Source organism: Canis lupus, chromosome 20 (genome assembly GCF_048164855.1).
Source record: "Canis lupus baileyi chromosome 20, mCanLup2.hap1, whole genome shotgun sequence".
In the NCBI taxonomy this organism is placed as follows: domain Eukaryota; kingdom Metazoa; phylum Chordata; class Mammalia; order Carnivora; family Canidae; genus Canis; species Canis lupus.
The window spans coordinates 57,850,646-57,869,671 of NC_132857.1; the positions used below are offsets into that span (position 1 = coordinate 57,850,646).

A 19,026-nucleotide genomic window follows, 5' to 3' on the forward strand; every position below is an offset into this window, starting at 1 on the left:
TTTTCTTTTCTTTTTTTTCTTAAGATTTTATTTATTCATGAGAGACACAAAGAGGGAAAGACAAAGGGAGAAGCAGCCTTCTGTGGGGAGCCTGATATGGGACTTGATCCCAGGACCCCGGAATCACGCCCTGAGCCGAAGGCAGACGCTCAACTACTGAGCCATCCAGGTGCCCCTCTTTTTTATTTTTAAAAAGGACTTGAATGAAGCCTTTACTCAGTTATTCACATAAAATGAAGGACTTTATAATTTTGACTCCTAATCACAAAGTTTGTTCTGTACTAATTATTTTCTTACGTGTTGCTGTTGTAATTGCATTGTTGTAATTGGGAAAAGATCAACGTTTTTCCACTATACATGGGAGATGTGTATTACAGTGACTCTTGTATTTGTTTCAGAACCAGAATCTTACAGCTTATATTAAAAACAGATTTTAACAGATGTTTAAAAAAAAAAAATTGGCCTAGGGGTTGCCTGGATGGCCCAGTTGATTAAGTGTTGACTCTTGATTTCTGCTCTGGTCATGTTCTCAGGATCATGCGATTTAGCCCCAAGTTGGGCTCCACACAATGTCTGCTTGAGATTCTCTCCCTGTACCCCGCCCCCAACAAACAAATTAAAAAAAAAAAAAACCTTTTTTTTTAAAGTGGCTTAGTGTGTGTGCGTGTATATACATATATATATGTATATCATGTTCTTCATTGAAAGAATATGATTTGCTATTTATGTTAGCTATTCTAGTCAGATTTTTATATTTAAGTGGCAGGAATGCCTCCATAATTTTCAAAGTATAGATTAATGCTTCATAATTGTATGCATTTAAATGATGTATAACACTAATCTTGTTCTTCACCTAGTAAGATAATTAGGAACTCTGTTGTGGCTTTAAGCAAAAATTCAACTTTCATTTGAGAGAACCTTTTTATTTATAAAGATACGTTTCATTGAAATGAAGTCAACAATATGTTCATTTGGGTAGGTAATTTAAGCAACTATAACTTTTTTTTTTTTTTTTTTTTTTTTTTTTTAAGGTGCTTCCCCATTTGGAACTACTGTAACTCCCCGGATGAATTTAAGTTCAAATTTAGGTGGAATGGCCACAATCCCCTCTATTCAACTTTTGGGACTTGAAATGCTGCTTCATTTTTTGTTGGGTCCAGAAGTCTTGAGTTTTGCTAAGCAAAACAAACTCGTACTGAGTTTAGGTATTTATGTATGTATGTATGTATTTTTTTAAAACCGTTCAGAGCATGGTTCTTTAAGGCGGGAAGATGTTTATTTTCCCCAAAGCCAAAATATTCTGTAATCATGTATGAAATAAGTCTAAATCTTTTTAATAGAAAACACATGTCAGACCACCTAAAATTTTATATTACGATGTTTATTTCATAAAACTTTGGTTTGGCATAATTGTTTTTTTCTCTTTTTTATATTTTAGAGCCGCTTGAACATCCGTTAATCAGCAGCTCTTCTTTTTTTTCCAAACATGCAAATACACTTATCACTGCTGTTCATGATAGCTTTGTTGCGGTTGGAAAAGATGCTTCTGGTAAATATTTAAGAGAAGATTTTTTTATTTGTTTAATCCTGTGCTTACAAAGAAAGTAAAATAACAAATATTTATATAGTGCCATATTTTGGCCAAATTGCGCTCCAAGAACTTTACATATAAATCCTCACAGTAACCTTCTCTTTTAGTCCAATTCTCAGCTGAGGAAATTGTGTTATGTAGAGAAGTAAATAACGTCACGTGGTAAGTGGTGGAGCTGTGATTCAGACTTGGGCTCTATGGCCCCAGTATCTACACTTAAACTCCTCCTGTGTGTGATAGTCTATCAGATTTTCTTTTAAGATTTTATTTATTTATCATGAGAGAGATAGAGAGGCAGAGGGAGAAGCAGGCTTCCTGCAGGGAGCCCTACATGGGACTCCATCCTGGGTCTCCAGGACCACGCCCTGGGCTGAAGGCGGCGCTAAACCGCTGAGCCACCCGGGCTGCCCCAGAGGTTTGTTTTTTTTTTTTTTTTTTTTAAAGATTTATTTTATTCATGAGAGAGACAGAGACATAGGCATAGAGAGAAGCAGGCTCCATGCAGGGAGCCGGGTATGGGACTCGATCCCGAGATCAGGCTCTAAGCCAAAGGCAGACACTTGACTGCTGAGCCACCTGGGCGTCCTGATGGTCTATCAGATATTAAGATGAAATTTCAAAAGTGAAATAGTTAGCTATTTAACTGGCTGGGAGATTACTTTCTAGGATGTTTCAGGTGTTCTTTTGAAATTTCGATTTTTTTTTCCTTGTCTCAGAAGCAAAAGGTGTTCAGTAAAGAAAATGCAGATAATAGAAAAAAAGAGAAAATAATCACTGTTAATTAAGTTACATGACCCAGTATTGATGAGTTTGCAGAAATAATTCTTTGTTGTGATAGTGTTTCATAAACTGATTATAAGGTTGAATATTATAAGAAGTATATTCTAAGTATTGCTCAACTTATTTATTTGGTGTAAGGATAAAAAGGTGAGCTTTTATAGTCCTATCTACTGTATTCTAAAGTTTGTTTTGTTTGGCAGATGTAGTTGTCAATGCTATTTGGAAGGAGCTGATAAGCTTGATGAAGTCAGTTATTGAATCAGGTAACTACTATAACTGATCAAATGATTTTTATAGCACTAAATTTTTGTTTGGCTTTTGTAAATACTATTTTTTAGAGTGTATTTTTGAAGTGTATAGGTTCTAGACTTTCATCTTATTTTAAAGAATTATTTATTCATGAGAGAAGGGAGGGAGACAGGAAGGAGGATCCCTATGGGATCAGGGAGCCTGATGTGAGACTTACTTCCAGGACCGTGGGATTATGACTGGAGCTGAAGGCAGGTGGTTAACCGATTGAGCCACCCATGTGCCCCGGACTTTACTTTTAAATAAAGCTGTTTGATATATTTTTTAAAAATCAATGTTTCATAGCTAAGCATATGTTATTATTCCCAAAAATACTATATTTTTTCCCATAAAAATACTTGCATATTTAGAACTACATTCTTCCTTTTGCTTTTTGATAGGTAACAAAAAAGAGAGACCAGGTTCTGAAGTTTTGACCCTCTTATTAAAATCTTTAGAAAGCATAGTGAAGTCAGAAGTATTTCCTGTATCAAAAACACTGGTAAGTATAATTATGTGCTAGAACTCAAAAGTCATACTCTGAAATAGAATTTTTTATTGAAGATACTTACATAGACCAGGTTTTTTTTTTCCTTAAGATTAAAAATTTTTTTAGAGAAATCTTTGCATACAAGTGAGAGAAATAAGAGAGGGGGAGGAGTGGGAAAGAATCTCCAGCAGACTGCACTGAGTGTGAATCCCCAGGAAGGTCTTGAGCTTATGACCTGAGTTGATACCAAGAGTTGGATCCTTAACCATTTGAGCCACCCAGGTGTCTCCTGACCGAGTTTTAAAAAGACATTTTATATCAATATTTATCAGTAATTTAGCCCTGTAATAAATGTTATTCTATTGACTCCAGTCATTGGAAACCTCAATAAAGTAAATGAGTATACTGGTGATACAAAAATCTTCCAGTGTCATAAGAATGAGCCATACATAGGAAACGGGGTAAAGGACATGAAACTTGAACTGAGGAAACTCAGGTGAACACTAATTTTATAAGATTGCTGAGCTCCACTAATTGTTACTTTGTACTTTTAAGAAAATACCTGGTAATCTTGGGGAACTTAGGCAATTTAAGTTACCTCTGTTTAACTGAGGTAATGTCTTTGACGTTAAACACCATTTTTATCCTATATAGTAGAGAAGGAAAAAACAAACTGGGTGTACTTTTTATAATAGCATCCCAAGATACCCGCAGATGGAGTAAAGTGTACCCTACTTAAATTCCTTCTGGGTCTTCCAGAAGGTAGTAGATCATAGTGGTTAACAGCACGGGCTCTGGAGCAGTGTAGGTTGACTCTCCCTGCCCATTTATTAGCTGAGTAATCTTGCTCAGTTTTTCTACTCTTCCCTTTTGTGAAGGAAATACAGTAATAGCTTTATAAGTAATGTATGCAGAACATGATGGGTCAGGAACAAAATAAATGAGTCTACAAATGCTGTTTAGTATTATGATCATTAGTGTCTGATTCAAGTGAGAGAGTCAAACAAAGCACATTTTAACTAACACAACCCTTTATGTGAAGTCATTATGTCACTTGTTATGTAGTTCAGATTAATAGCAGTATAATAATAATTATGAGTGGCAGTTTGATAGGCCCTGTCATATTTGAGAGATGTGTCTTCAGACCCAGCTTCCAGTTAATAGTCTTGAAATACTTGCTTCTGGCACTAGTGGATACATAATTCATTACAGAAGATCTTTTTTTGTGGCATTAAAAAAAGGCCTCAAGGGCTATTAATAGAAAAATGTTTTGATGAATAAACTATGCACATTCATGTAGCAGTTAAGAATGCCTATATGTATATATATATATATATTTTTTTTTTTTTTAAGATTTTATTTATTCACGAGAGACAGAAAGAGAGAGGCAGAGGGGGAAGCAGGTTCCATGCAGGAGCCTGATATGGGACTCGATCCTGGGAGTCCAGGACCACACCCTGGGCAGAGGGCAGACATTTAACCGCTGAGCCACCCAGGCGTCCCAAGAATGCCTATGTATATATATTGATGTGAAAATTCTAACAGATAAAGGTTTATTGCAGAGCATCTCACAGTATGTTATTAATGGTATAAAAGAATATATATGAGATAGTCTGGGAAGTTTGGTTTCACTGTGTATTTAAATATATGGAAATTTAGAAAGTCTAGAAAAATAAACTTCACAAACTCATAGTATTGATATTTTCCCTGGAGATAAAGGAGGACTTTGTCATTTTATTTTTTGTTTCTATATTTGAACTTTTAAAACTAATGTAAATACATACATTAATATATAAACATTGTATTCGAACTTCTTGCACTGAGAATCTGTTATATTAATGAACATTACTTAACAGTAAACTATTAAATGAAAAATATAGTTAACAGTACTGGATTTTTACTAAGCGAAATATTTATGTGGCTAATTTGCAACACAACTTTTTATCTCTCTTAGGTCCTCATGGAAATTACAATTAAAGGACTGCCCCAGAAAGTATTAGGTTCACCAGCATATCAGGTTTCTAATATGGATATTCTTAATGCAAGTATCTTAAGTGCAGTGATGCAATTAAATTAGCCAAAAGATTAAATTCCATGATAGTTTTTTTTCCTTAAAATTGTAAAACTTAGATTAAAAGTTTGAGAGAATTTGGTTTGGGTTTGCTGATTATGTTAGAGGAAAAACTGATAAAGTAATAGATTAATGTAAAAAATTAAATATGGCACTATTAATGGAACTATTTTCTGATTTACACAAAAAGTCATAGAAATAAAGTTTTTATTTGCTTATACATAGTAATTAGTGGTTGCTATTTTAAAATTTGGAAGCATAATAATAGTGGCTTTAATTATGGTGAAATAAACTTAATATCTACAGGATGTTAGGTATTTATTGGTACAACAAGTTTTAACTTCATGTTCTTTTTATATCTGGAATATACCATTCTTCCATTTTTCATGTAGATGTAATAGCTGTTAATAAAAAGCTTTTCATCATTAATATACAGCTATCAATATAATGATTTTTGTTTGCAGTTTAGAAATATTTTTGCTACTGTTGTATCCTATCCTAAGTAATATTAAAAGTTAAGTTTCTTTAGCTTAAAATTAAAATTAGCTTTACATAATTGTAGAAAACAAGTATAACAAGGTTATACTTATAACAAGAAGATTGACTGTAATCTCCCATCTTTCTTCAGGGAACTCCTGCTTTGTTCTTAATTCGGTTAATTTTCAACAATAATCTGCTGGAATATGGTGTAGAAGATGAGAGGTAATTGAAACTAGTCTTTTTATTTATCTTGGAAAGGTCGTTATTTGATGAATGAGATTCTTTTTTGAGTTTATATGCTATATCATCTTTTTAAATTAAATCAAAGTGAGGCTTGGAATTTATCATTTCTTGTTTCGTTGTCAGTTGTTTTTAGGATTTTGTAGTAGCGTAACATATATTCTGGCAAAAAGCACTAGTTAATGCATGGCTCGAAATTTTTTCTTCAGGTTTTTTCTCAATCTGGAAACACTTGTAGTCTGTGTCCTTTCTGGTCCAACTTCACCATTAGCTTTCAGTGACTCTGTTTTGAATGTTATTAACCAAAACGCAAAGCTGTTGGAAAACAAGGAGCATCTCTGGAGAATGTGGAGTATTATAGTTACTCCATTAATCGAATTGATTAATCAGGTATGTCGTAAGTGCTGCATGTTTCCGTTAAAGCTTAAGAAATATTTTCCTTTTTTTCTTGTTGGAACAGCACATGGAGCAATAAATAGAAGTTTGAATTTGAATAGAAAAAATGTGAAGTATTTTTTTCTGTGGGATTCCTATTCTTTATATTAGTTGATTTCTTTTCGTTGCATTTCTGCCTTACTTGAGAAAATATAACTTAATGGGAACACATGAGCTCCCTTTTCTCCAGTAGTGATTATAAAGCCAGAACTCAGATATGTTGTTACATTTAACTTCTCATATTTGTATTTTGAGTTCTTTTCAGTATTTTACTATGAGGAATAATAATGGTCATCTTGACTAGATTGTATATTCTTAAGATTTCCATGGGCAAGTCAGTTGGTGAATACCTCAAAGCCATATGGTAGTCCCTAAACTGTAATCTGTTGAGTTGACTAATCCTTGCGTATAAATATTTAATAAACTGACATTTTTTGGCAGCGTGTGGAGCTCAACTTTTTTTGTCAGAATTAATGAATGGTTCATCAGCTGCTTTATCAGTCTTTAAATGGAAGTATTTTCTGGGAAATACTTCACTGTAATTCTCAAATGAAACGAATACTCCAGAGTTTATTAATGATAGTGTAGTCAGTTATTTTCACTACTAAGTTCAGTTACATCATTTAGACATTCTTCTGAAAGAAAAAAGTTTACAATCCTACTTTCCTACTGTTTGAAGGATAGCAGAGGTTTATAAGTCCTTGCTTGAATCCTAACTTCTGTGTATAGTAAAGGATTTTGGAGTTCCCTCTAGGAGTCTTTTTTAGGACTTAAACACCATGCATTGTTTCTCAGGGTTGCTATAACAGGTTATCACAAGCTGGAGGCTTAAAACAACAAGGATTTATTTTCTTGTATCTTTGGAACCCAGAAATCTAAAATCTGTGTATTGGCAGGCCTGGTTTCTTGTGGACCTTGAAGCAAGAATTCTTGCTTACCTTCCTTTTGTTCTGGCAATTCTTGATTGTTCCTAGGATTATAGACACAGTCTCCCTCCATCTTCCATGGTATTCTTACCTCTATTTTGTCTATCCAAATTCCATTTTTCTTACAAGAACACCAATTATTGGATTAGGGCCCATCCTAATCCAGGATGCCTTTATTTTAACCTGATTACGTCTGCAAAGTCCCTGTTTCCAAATAAGGTCATATTCACAATTATAGGAGTTAAGAATTTACCACCTCTTGAACATCTCTGTACTGGGGGACATATTCTATCTCACTATAAATAATAAATACTACATAGGATTAGAATTAGATGGTAATTTGTCTAACTTCATTTTTTTCTTGTTTCAGACCAATGAAGTGAATCAAGGTGATGCCTTAGAACATAATTTTAGTGCCATATATGGTGCATTGACATTACCAATACACCATATTTTTTCAGTACAGAAATTTCCAGTGGTAAGGCAATAGCAAATTTTTTACCTAAGGAATTTACTTTTTTTTTTTTAGAAAATGCTCTTTCACCCTTTATAATGAATTCCTACAGTAATTTTTCCTGCAATGAGAGTTCCTTTGACTTAATCAGTTTAGGGTAAAGAAAAATTTTGAAGGAAGAGAGAAATTCCTCTTGACCTTTGATAATTGCTGGTATTGTGGCATTATTACAGTTCAAATAGAATTCTGTGGGGGAGGTAAATTTACTATATGCTAGTCTCTTCTGTGACACCTTAAATGTTCCAGTGGTTTTTTAGTATACATTCTGTTAGGTGTTTGATATGTAGATATACAGTTTTAAATTTTCTTTTATATTGTTACTTTTAGGCCACCATGAAGACCTTACTTAAAACTTGGTCAGAATTATATAGAGCATTTGCCCGCTGTGCTGCTTTGGTGGCAACTGCAGAAGAGAATTTGTGTTGTGAGGAACTTTGTTCCAAGATGATGTCCAGTTTAGAAGATTCAGGCTTTTCAGTGAGTTTATCCCAGTACTGACCTTGGTTATTTTTAAAGAATACTTTTCAAATAAACTGAGATGTCTGTGAACTGTCATTTACAATGCTTTTAGTTTATAAGTGACTAATCTAAAGCAAGTGTGACAAAACAGTTTGGTGTCTTTGGTCTACATGACTGAGGTCCATGTTTCAGGACCCTTAACAGTGGTGGTACATTTTTACTACTATGTTGCATACCTTCAGTGCCTATGCTATTCTAGATTAACAATATGAGGATCTTGGGCAACCCGGGTGGCTCAGCGGTTTAGCACTGCCTTCAGCCCAGGGCCTGGTCCTGGAGACCTGGGATCGAGTCCCACGTCAGGCTCCCTGCATGGAGCCTACTTCTCCCTCTGCCTGTGTCTCTGCCTTTCTCTCTGTCTCTCTCTGTCTCTCATGAATAAATAAATAAAATCTTAAAAACAAACAATATGAGGATCTTATCCTAGAGCCAACTTTCTCATAGCTGCCTCTTAGATCTTTTTTTTTTTTTTAAGATTTATTTATTTATTCATGATAGACACAGAGAGAGAGAGAGAGAGAGCGAGCGAGCAAGGCAGAGACATAGGCAGAGGGAGAAGCAGGCTCCATACCGGGAGCCTGAAGCGGGACTCGATCCTGGGTCTCCAGGATCGCGCCCTGGGCCAAAGGCAGGCGTCAAATCACTGAGCCACCCAGGGATCCCCTACCTCTTAGATCTTTAAAGGCAATCCTTTGGAAGTTTGTAGACTTAAAAAAAAGTAGGTCCATGTATTTAACCTGGGGGTTGGGGGGCGAAATTGCCCCTGCCAGCTCTTTTTCTCTTGGATAAGTCTCCTAAAGATCACGGCCCCTCCAGCACTTGTTTGGAGATTCGTTCTAAATATCTTTCCCTTGTACTCGAGGCATTTCTCAAACTGCTGTATCTGTGCTAGATCTCAGTGATGTTGTTTGTTATGCTGTCCCTTTAAGTGTGGGGACTCAGTTTCTGCTGGCAGTCCCAGCCCAGCCAGCTGATTTTTTTAAAGTTCTAGGTGTTGAGCCCCACTGATTTTAAGAACTCTCAAAATAAGGGACCCCCTGGGTGGCTCAGCGGTGGAGCGGCTGCATTCGGCTCAGGCTGTGATCTCAGGGTCCTGGGATTGAGTCCCACATCGGGCTCCCTGCACGGAGCCTGCTTCTCCCTCTGCCTGTGTCTCTGCCTCTCTCTCTGTGTCTCTCATGAATAAATAAAATCTTAAAAAGAAAACAAAAATCTCTCAAAATAAGCCCTTCAGATTTTCAAAGCCGAATGTTAGGGTGATTTATCTTTGTGGTGCCTGGGCTGGGGTCTGCTCCGCTTCCTTCCCTGTGTCTGCAATGGCCTCCCTACTGGGGATGTTGGGTGAGTCCGGTTGGTTCCCACCTGCATCTCTACCCTTCCTACTTTGTCCATGTGGCCTCTTCTCTACCTTGAGCCACAAGAAAGTATGTTCTGCCGGTTTCTGTGTCATTTTCTGGGTTGACATGCTGTGGGTGTGATCTTAGGTGTATTTGCGGGATGAGGTGAGTTTAGGATCCTCCAGTGTGCTATCTTCACCTACCAGCTGTTTCTGAGAGCCTTCATAAAGTGTCTCCCTGATTGTGAATTTGATGTATTTGAAAATGTTTATTACGTTTTAATGCTACACCGTCATACTTAATGTTTGTAACTTTATATCTTCATGGTAATTATTCTCTACTGCCTTTTGCATTTTACCAACCTGATATTAATTAATATTAATATGCTCACACCTTTTTGAGAATTTATCTTTTTTTAAAAAAAAAACTTCCTGAGAAATTTAGCAAAATGCGTTTAACAGTACAATTTGACAAATTATCAAATACTTCTGTAGACCTCACCAAGGTCCGTTATTAGAGCACTGTTAGCATCTCAGATGCTCCCCTATCCGTTTTGAATCTATGCCCTTCTCTCTCTGAAGAGTAGGTTACTGTCCTAATGTTTTTGAAAACTTGTTTCATTAAAATATTTTTACTATACACCCACACTTATATTTGTTTAGTATTCTTCTTTATTAAATTTTAAAGTCCTACTGTGTGTCTTTTGGGCATAGTGTTTTAGTTGGAAGGTTCATCCATGTTGTATTTCACTAAGTTCATTGACTGTAATTAGTATATATTTTTCCATTGTACAGATTCAGGATTTTCTTGGTAGATATTTCTCAATCTGTTTTAACTTTTCTGTGTCTTGTAGCATATAAGGAAGTATGGGAGTCTTTAGTAAACGTATTTGATCTATTAAGTAAGAAGTGTTTTAATTCTTAGCTTCTTTCAGATGCTACTTTTAAAACTTTCTATTCATCTGTCAAATGTGAAGACTTAATATCCATTCTACTTCAGCAAGCAAAGATCCCAAGAATTTTAAATTTACCACCTTTCAGGTTTCGTTGAAAATCTAAAACTTGGAAAATAAATAGGTTTTCAAAGTTTGAGAGTATTTTGTTGCTCAGCTTATTTTCCTGTATCCTATTATTTTCCCTTGTTTTGCTTCAGTGTATTCTGTTCTTCAATTAAAAAAGCCACTTTTCAACAATCATGTATGACTGATGCCTCCTTGTTCAGTACATAATCAATTGATTAGTTAGGAATTTTAGATTCCAGAGAATTTATATCACAGTTTTGAATAATTAATTATAGCTCATTTTTTTGCAAATGCATAGTTTGAGAGAAATTTTTTTTCTTTCATTTTCTATAAAATAAGTTTTTTCTAATCTTTGGAATATAGACATTTCACCAGGGTGTCTCTGGGGGCATCTTTTTAAATTACTCTTTTCAGTCCTTGATATAGACCCTTTTGGTATAAAGAGCTGTGCCTTCCTCTCAGGAAAATTGCCTTGCTTTAATTGTGTGCCTCTTGTCCCTTCTGTTTTTGAGTACCATTTTAGGTGGTTTTAGATCTTTCGAGTAAGGGATCTTCTGTATCCCTTACTTTTTTTTATCTCTACACCTGTTTGTGACTTGTTTTAGTACTGCTTTCTAGGAGCTTGGTATTTCTAACTTCATCTGCAGTTTTTTTTTTTTTTTAATTTTTTTATTTATTTATGATAGTCACAGAGAGAGAGAGAGAGGCAGAGACACAGGCAGAGGGAGGGAGAAGCAGGCTCCATGCACCGGGAGCCCGACGTGGGATTCGATCCAGGGTCTCCAGGATCGCTCCCTGGGCCAAAGGCAGGCGCCAAACCGCTGCGCCACCCAGGGATCCCTCATCTGCAGTTTAAATGCTGAAAATGTTTTATAATGGTTTTGTTTTTACAATTTGTGTTTTTAAGTCAATATTTCCTCCGGAACATAGAAGTTTTCTTCTGTTTGTTACTAGATTTTTCTTCATGGATTAGTTCTGTTAGTATTTAGCACACCTTTTTCATGGGACTGGTATCCTTCATGATGGTGCATGTTTGTTGATCAAAGTCGATAGTGGGAGGTGGAATGCATTTTCTAATGCTTTTTTTTTTTTTTAATCACTGGGTTTAATGAACACCTACAATTTTCATGAAGAATCTGATAAGGAATCTAATTAAGAATCTTGCTTTTCATTCTCATTTTATTGGTTTATATGCTGAGTCTTATGGGCATCTTAAAACTGAATTATTTTCCCTAAATGTTGAGAAACAAAAATTATGGTACTTGGCACACAGCAGTTAACCAGAAAGTATTCATAACTGAGTACTTGATTAATGTACCTTGTATGTTACATATGGAAGTGAAAGTCTTATATTTTTTGTTGATCCTTAGTATTTTTGGAAACCATGCCAATAGTTGAAAGTTTCTAATATGATACTTCATTATTCTTCCCTAGAATGTATTATTCTTGGATAGGATCATTCATATAATTACTGTAATGGTTGATTGCATCGACTTCTCACCATACAATATTAAGTATCAGCCCAAAATTAAACGTAAGTACTTTTTTACTTTGTTCACCCAATATTTTATAAACACAGCAGTCTTCAACTGTGGTCGAGACAAATCCTAGTATCTTTTCCGACCTCATTTTACCTGCTTTTGATGTTATGTAACTATGTCACATGTGGTTGTCCTACAACTATATTGTACAACATTGGTATGCTACAAGCTCATGTGTTCTTGGACCATGCTCATGATCTCTCGTCCCACACACACACAAAACATCTTTCCTCCTTGTATAAAACAGATCAATATTATCCAGTTTAGAGATTGCCTAACAGTGATTTTACTTATTCCATCTTAGAAAAGGATTATCTGGGGAGGAAACTTTGATGTTTGTTAAACTGTTCTTATTTGTCCCATTACTGGTGTTAAGACAGTATCTGCCAGGTTTTCTATTTTAAGTTAGTAGCTATGACTAATAAACTAATGTTTTGTGGCAGGTTCTTAGCAAACTTTGACCCATGAATTTATCATCCATCAATACATCTTGCCTAAAGCACTAAGATGATTACTGGAATCACATTGTTCATATGATTATATTAAAATGTATCAAGATGCTTATCTCCTCTGTCTTTAATTACATTAATTCTAAAAGCTGTCCTTGTTACTTACATGTTCATAGTAAATTGTTCTACACTGAGGGTTGTGAGTTCAGGCCCCACATTGGGGCCTTAAAAAAAAAAATCATTCTATAGTTGTTGAGCACTACTGGGCACCAGTCATTTCCAGGTGCAAATGACATCTTAATGTAAGATGTAGCTTTGTTTCCCACCCCCCCCAAAGGTTTATTTATTTATTTGAGAGTGCGAGAGCACGTGAGTGCTGTGGAACATGACCCTAGGGGAGGGGCAGGCGGAGAGAATCTCAAGCAGACTCCTCACTGAGCAGGGAGCCGAACTGGGGTTCAATCTCAAGATCCTGAGATCATGACCTGAGCCAAAATCCAGAGTTTACCACTTCACCAACTGATCCACCCAGGTGCCCCTCCTCAATTTTATTTATACCCCTATGGCTGTTATTCAGTGGTTAATAATTAATTGTTATTGATACTTATTATGCTCGTGTTGGCCTGTATGACATTTATTCATTCATTATTCATTATTTCCATTATTTTTTGAGACCTTTGGTACAATATAATCAGGCTCATCCTATACTTCTCTTTCAACCTGGAACCAACCATATTTACAAGGAACATGGTTCTTTTTGCTGAGGATGGATGGCATTTAGAAATGAGATCTATTCATTATTATTAAGATATTACTGCTCCTGGATCCTCTTAAATAGACAGGTGTGGGATAGGTGTCACCTGACTCATGGGCTGTCTTCTCAGCCTTAACATCCTGACCTGGAATTTTTGGGTGGCCGTTACAATATATATTTGTGTCTGGGAAACTGATTCCAGGGAACAAGATAGACTTCTTTTGTTAGTAAGTAACATTTGTTTTTCATTTCACCACATATTTTTCATTAACAAGCACTTACTTAGAATTTTCTCTTAAGTCTGAGATATTTTACCTTAAGAAAATGGATTCTTTTAGGGAAAGAAAGGTAATTTTGGAATATATATGACATTCTTGACAGATGGGGCTTTATCTCTAGAGGTAGATATCCTTTTTTTTTTTTTTTTTTTTTTTAAATTTTTTTTTTAATTATTTATTTATTTATGATAGTCACAGAGAGAGAGAGAGAGAGGCAGAGACACAGGCAGAGGGAGAAGCAGGCTCCATGCACCGGGAGCCCGATGTGGGATTCGATCCCGGGTCTCCAGAATCGCGCCCTGGGCCAAAGGCAGGCGCCAAACCGCTGCGCCACCCAGGGATCCCTAGAGGTAGATATCTGAATGAGAGACAGGATCTAAGAATAGAACACAGGAAAGTCAGTGCTTTTAAGATACATCTTTTTCTTCAAAGTTAGGCTTTTTTCCTGTTTTCCTGAGGATTTGGATCTGTGACTTGTGTTATTTGTAGGGTTCAGTGTATTATAGATGAGCCAGGAAGCAATAATTTCTAAGGGAAATTTTGTTTATTTTAAAAATTAACTTTTAAAATTTAATTCTTGGACCTGTCTTTAAAAAAAGATTTATTTATTTTAGAGAACATGCATGTGAGTGGGGAGAGGGGCAGAGGGCGAGAATCTTCAGGCATAGTTCTCCCCTATCGCAGAGCACATCTTGGGGCTTGACACCACGACCCGTGAGATCATAATGTGACCTGAAACCAAGAGTTGGAGACTTAAGCGACTGAGCCCCCAGGCACCCCAGGAGCTGATCTTCTATAATTTAGTACTTTTTTCAGATGAGCTGTTGAAATTCAGAGAATATAAAAATTTGAAATGCATTTTATAATTTCTTAGAGGAAATACTCATTTTTCTGAAATTATTCTAGATCTGCCAAATAGTTTTTCTTTGTCTCTGCTTTGGTTTTACAGACAATGTTGTGATCTATTTATTCACTAGTGGCATATCATTTTAAGATTTGTGGGTATCTCTTTACAGAAATAGATATTTTAGATGTATCATTCATTATATTTTAGATGTATGCCATTTAAATGAGATAAATTGTAAAGATGTACAGTAACACTTTTCAAAGTACTTGAGTTTTTAATAAATTCAATTTTATCTTAGCACCACAGAGACCTTCAGATTGGTCCAAAAAGAAGAAAGAGCCTCTAGGGAAATTGGCTTCTTTATTTAAACTTATTGTGAGAGTGATCTATTCTTTCCACACTCTGAGCCTCAAGGAAGTACATTCTGATACTCTCCTCACTGTTGGCAACTCAATCACCAGTATTCTTTCTAATGTACTTGGACGTATTTCTTTACCTTCTATGATCCGAAAAATATTTGCAACTTTAACAAGACCTCTGGCATTATTTTATGAAAACTTAAAGTAAGTATTTAGAATTTCTACTTAAAAGCTTTAAATTAAATGTCTTTAGATCTAGGTAGCAAACTTGTCATTTTCCTGTCAGCTTGTTGTTATGAATTACAATATAGTAAAGGGTATAATATATTGAACTGCTTTTGTTGAAAAGATAGTTCACATCGTACATAAATATAATGTAGAAATCGGGAATTTTAAAATTTTGTGTGCTAGTTCAACCCGCCTTTTCAATTTAGTACATATGTTTTTAGATTTGTTAATACAAATGAGCACACCTGTTTAAACAGATGATGTATATATATGAGGCCTACCTGATATTCTACTTTGCAATGAAGTATATGGTATGCACTTTAAATATTGTATGCATCTTACACCATTCATCTAAGAATAATCTCATTCTCTTTGATGTCTGCAGAGGGTTCCATAAAACTTTGTACTGAAGTTTCTTTAGTGGACATGTTTTTCTAGCCTTTTCCCTCCTAACTTAACAACACTACAGTTGGACATATTTGTACACACATCGATGTCCACATTTGCCACTACTGCAGAAAGAGGTCCTAGATGTCAGATTGTTTTTTCAAAAGGTATACACATTGAAATTTCTGAATTACCTGTAAAAATTTAATTTATATTATTCTTTAAATTTGAATTGAAGCAATGCCTTATAAAAAACCTTGAAAAATCACAAATAACATTCTTTTAAAAAAATTTTATTAAATATTATGTTCTTTTTTAAAAAAATTATTTATTCATGAGAGACACAGAGAGATGGAGGCAGGACATAGGCAGAGGGAGAAGCAGGCTCTATGCAGGGAGCCCGATATGGGACTCGATCCCGGGACTCCAGGATCACGCCCTGGGCCGAAGGCAGGCGCTAAACCACTGAGCCACCCAGGGATCCCCCCCAAATAACATTCTTTAAAGAGCAATTTGAAAGGATTCATGGATGCCTTTTCTAGCAGACTTATGTGGCTCAAACATAATAGTCTTGTGTTTTATAAACTAAATTCATGGAGGAAGTTTTAGGAACAAATTTTATAAAGTGCAAAGTAGAACCCTAAATATATTAACTTTTAACATCTTTTAGTTTTTAAGCTTAATCAGAAATAATTTATGCATTTTTAAAAGAGGTGCAGAAATAGGTAACTAGTATTAGTACTTTGAGGTCTATTCTAGATGTTTTTTTATGGTTCACTTTTAAAAATAAGTTTGTTTCATGTTCAATGTTTGATAATTTGACATTTTTAAAATTAAGTCTTGGGGCACCTTTTTATATCACTACACAGATCTCATTTTTATGGCTGCATTACATATTTTTGGGTTTGACTTTCTAAAATAAAAGTGGTACTCTTGTGTTTTTCTTCCCAGGCTTGATGAAGTTCCTAAAGTGTATAGTTGTATGAGCAACAAGGTAAAAATGGACAATAGTCTATAAAACATACTTTGATGAATAGTTCTGATTTTTAAAAGCATTATACATCCAGTTTTAATGGACATTTAGTAACATGACATTGGGCACATAGTTCTTAAAGAATGGAATAATGTTGCTTTAAATTTATAGTAACTCCCCACCTCCTATCTTGATCCTTTTTATATAGGAGGGTAATTAGTTCCGATATTTTATAGGTAAAACCTGTGTCGCCAACTATTAATCTCTGTTCATGAGAAAAATGTAATTTTTTCTGTTAATTGAAAATAAGTTTGAAATCAAGGTCTTATAACAGTAATTACAGTTAAGTTCACCTGTTAATTTGTCAGTTTATAATCATATATTTAAGAAGACTGGTGGAGCTTTTAAAAAAACATTTGAATTTAAAAAATTAAAATCGTAACTTGTGAGTTATTTAATTTAGTATGCTTTGTGCTTTTATATTTTCCTCTTTTAAAAGAACATTTCTGTATGTTATCCTAATAAAGTTTTCCTTTTTCCTAGTTAGAAAAGCTACTAGGAGAGATAATTGCTTGTCTACACTTCAACTATACTGGAACTTATGACAGCGAACTTCTTGAACAGATTTCTCCATTGTTGTGCATAATATTTTTGCACAAGAATAAACACATTAGAAAACAAAGTGCTCAGTTCTGGAATGCCACGTTTGCTAAAGCGACGATGTTGACTTATCCTGAAGAGTTAAAGTATGCTAACCACAAAATTATATACTTACTATGATCATGTAAATCGAGATTTTGGTTTTAACGTGAATTTTTCTTATGAGGAATCATTGCAGAGCATTCCTCAGTTGAAATGTTATTTGGAGTACGTGGTAATTTAATTAAACGTAACTTGACCTTTTACTTTGGTCCTTAGAGTAACCTTGGTTTTAGGAACATAAAGAGCAGTGTTAAATTTTCCTTAAAAAGAAATATAAAGGGTAAGAAATTAGGTGATGTGTACATGCAAATTTAATATAATAGTCTACTTTTGCTTGAAATTTTGCATGATAAAAATTGGGAAATTTTTTTAAGAAGAAAATTTGGGAACTGAATTGTTTAGCAAATAACCGAATATTCTACATTTGTCCCAGTTTTGTGTATATAGTGTGAGAAACAGTCTTTAAGGTGGATGTATTTTGCCACTTTAAAATCAAAGTGTTCTTGTTAACATGTCATCAGTATTGACCAGTCCTGCTTGACTCAAGGTATATATGTTTATGTACTTTTTAAAAGACCAGTACTAAGACAAGCCAAACAGAAATTTCTGCTTCTCTTACCTGGTTTGGAAAATGTTGAAATTATGGAGGAATCCAGTGGACCATATTCAGATGCAGTAAGTTGAGGTTTCTTTACTTTTGAATGATGTGTGAGTAGTTTGTTTATTGGATTTCAGTGTAATTTTCTAAAAGACAAAAACTTAGAATGTTTTACTGATGTGATAACAAGTAAAACTTGAGCACAAGAGAGCATCATAATGTAGGGTTTTCCTATGAAATATCCACTGTCTGGCTTTAAATGCTTTTTTTTTTTTTTTTTTTTTTTTAATTGAAGTATAATTGACCTACAGTAATCCTGTTTCAGGTATACATCCTAGTGATTTGATATTTTTATACACGGTGAAATGATCTTCATGATAACAGGAAGTTTGTATTTCTTAATCCCCTTCACCAGATTCATCTGCCCTCATCTAATCCCCCCCTCTGGTAACCAACAGTTTGCTTTCCTGTCTTTGAGTCTGTTTCTGTTTTGTTTGTTTGCTCATGTTATAGTTTAAATTCTACGTGTTCGTGAATTGTACAGTATTTGTCTTCATCTGGCAGTCACTTAACCTAATACCCTCTAGGTTGATCTATGTTGTCACAAATGACAAGATTTCATTCCTTTTTATGGTGGAATGATAATCCATGGTGGTGGTGTGGGTATATCTTCCTTAGCCATTCATCTTTAAGGAAATACTTAGGTTGATTCCATATCTTGGTTATTGTAAATAATGCTGCAGTGAACATGAGGGTGAACATCTTTTCAAATTGGTGTTTTTTGGGGAAAAAAATTTGGTGTTTTGGGGCTTTTTTGGACAAATACCCAGAAATAAAATTGCTGGATTGTATTGTAGTTCTCCTTTGAATTTTTTAGTACCTCCCTACTGTGTTTCATAGTAGCCACACCAATTTACATTTCACCAGCAGTGTACGAGGGTTCCCTTTCCATCACATCTTTGTTGGCACTTCCTTTTTTTCTTCCCATTTCCATGATTGTTACTCTTATTATTTGCATTTCCTTGATTATGATAGTGATGTTGAACATATTCTCATGTGCCTGTTGGCCAGATTTGTATGTCTTTGGTAAAACATCTATACAAGTTCTCTACCCATTTTTTAATCATTTTTTTTAATATTAAGTTATGAGAGTTCTTTACATATTTTGGATATTAACCCCTTATCCAGATTTATGATCTGTGAATATTTTTTTCCCAT

The 19,026-nt window shown here is 34.9% G+C and overlaps 1 protein-coding gene across 7 annotated transcripts in view; it reads left to right on the plus strand.

The window, feature by feature from the left end:
* The window catches only part of RIF1 (replication timing regulatory factor 1), a 49,698-nt gene that overhangs the window by 16,609 nt on the left and 14,063 nt on the right, over window positions 1-19,026 (plus strand). For 6 of the 7 annotated variants that reach the window (XM_072789172.1, XM_072789175.1, XM_072789177.1 and 3 more), the window contains 14 exons: window positions 1,032-1,205; window positions 1,439-1,549; window positions 2,572-2,634; window positions 3,061-3,161; window positions 5,104-5,190; window positions 5,849-5,922; window positions 6,150-6,330; window positions 7,672-7,779; window positions 8,143-8,292; window positions 12,127-12,226; window positions 14,860-15,124; window positions 16,487-16,529; window positions 17,052-17,254; window positions 17,786-17,885. In XM_072789172.1, the coding sequence (XP_072645273.1) occupies window positions 1,032-1,205; window positions 1,439-1,549; window positions 2,572-2,634; window positions 3,061-3,161; window positions 5,104-5,190; window positions 5,849-5,922; window positions 6,150-6,330; window positions 7,672-7,779; window positions 8,143-8,292; window positions 12,127-12,226; window positions 14,860-15,124; window positions 16,487-16,529; window positions 17,052-17,254; window positions 17,786-17,885 (1,760 nt within the window). The remainder of the gene's footprint in view (window positions 1-1,031; window positions 1,206-1,438; window positions 1,550-2,571; window positions 2,635-3,060; window positions 3,162-5,103; window positions 5,191-5,848; window positions 5,923-6,149; window positions 6,331-7,671; window positions 7,780-8,142; window positions 8,293-12,126; window positions 12,227-14,859; window positions 15,125-16,486; window positions 16,530-17,051; window positions 17,255-17,785; window positions 17,886-19,026) is intronic. The other variant, XM_072789174.1, reaches the window with a different exon arrangement.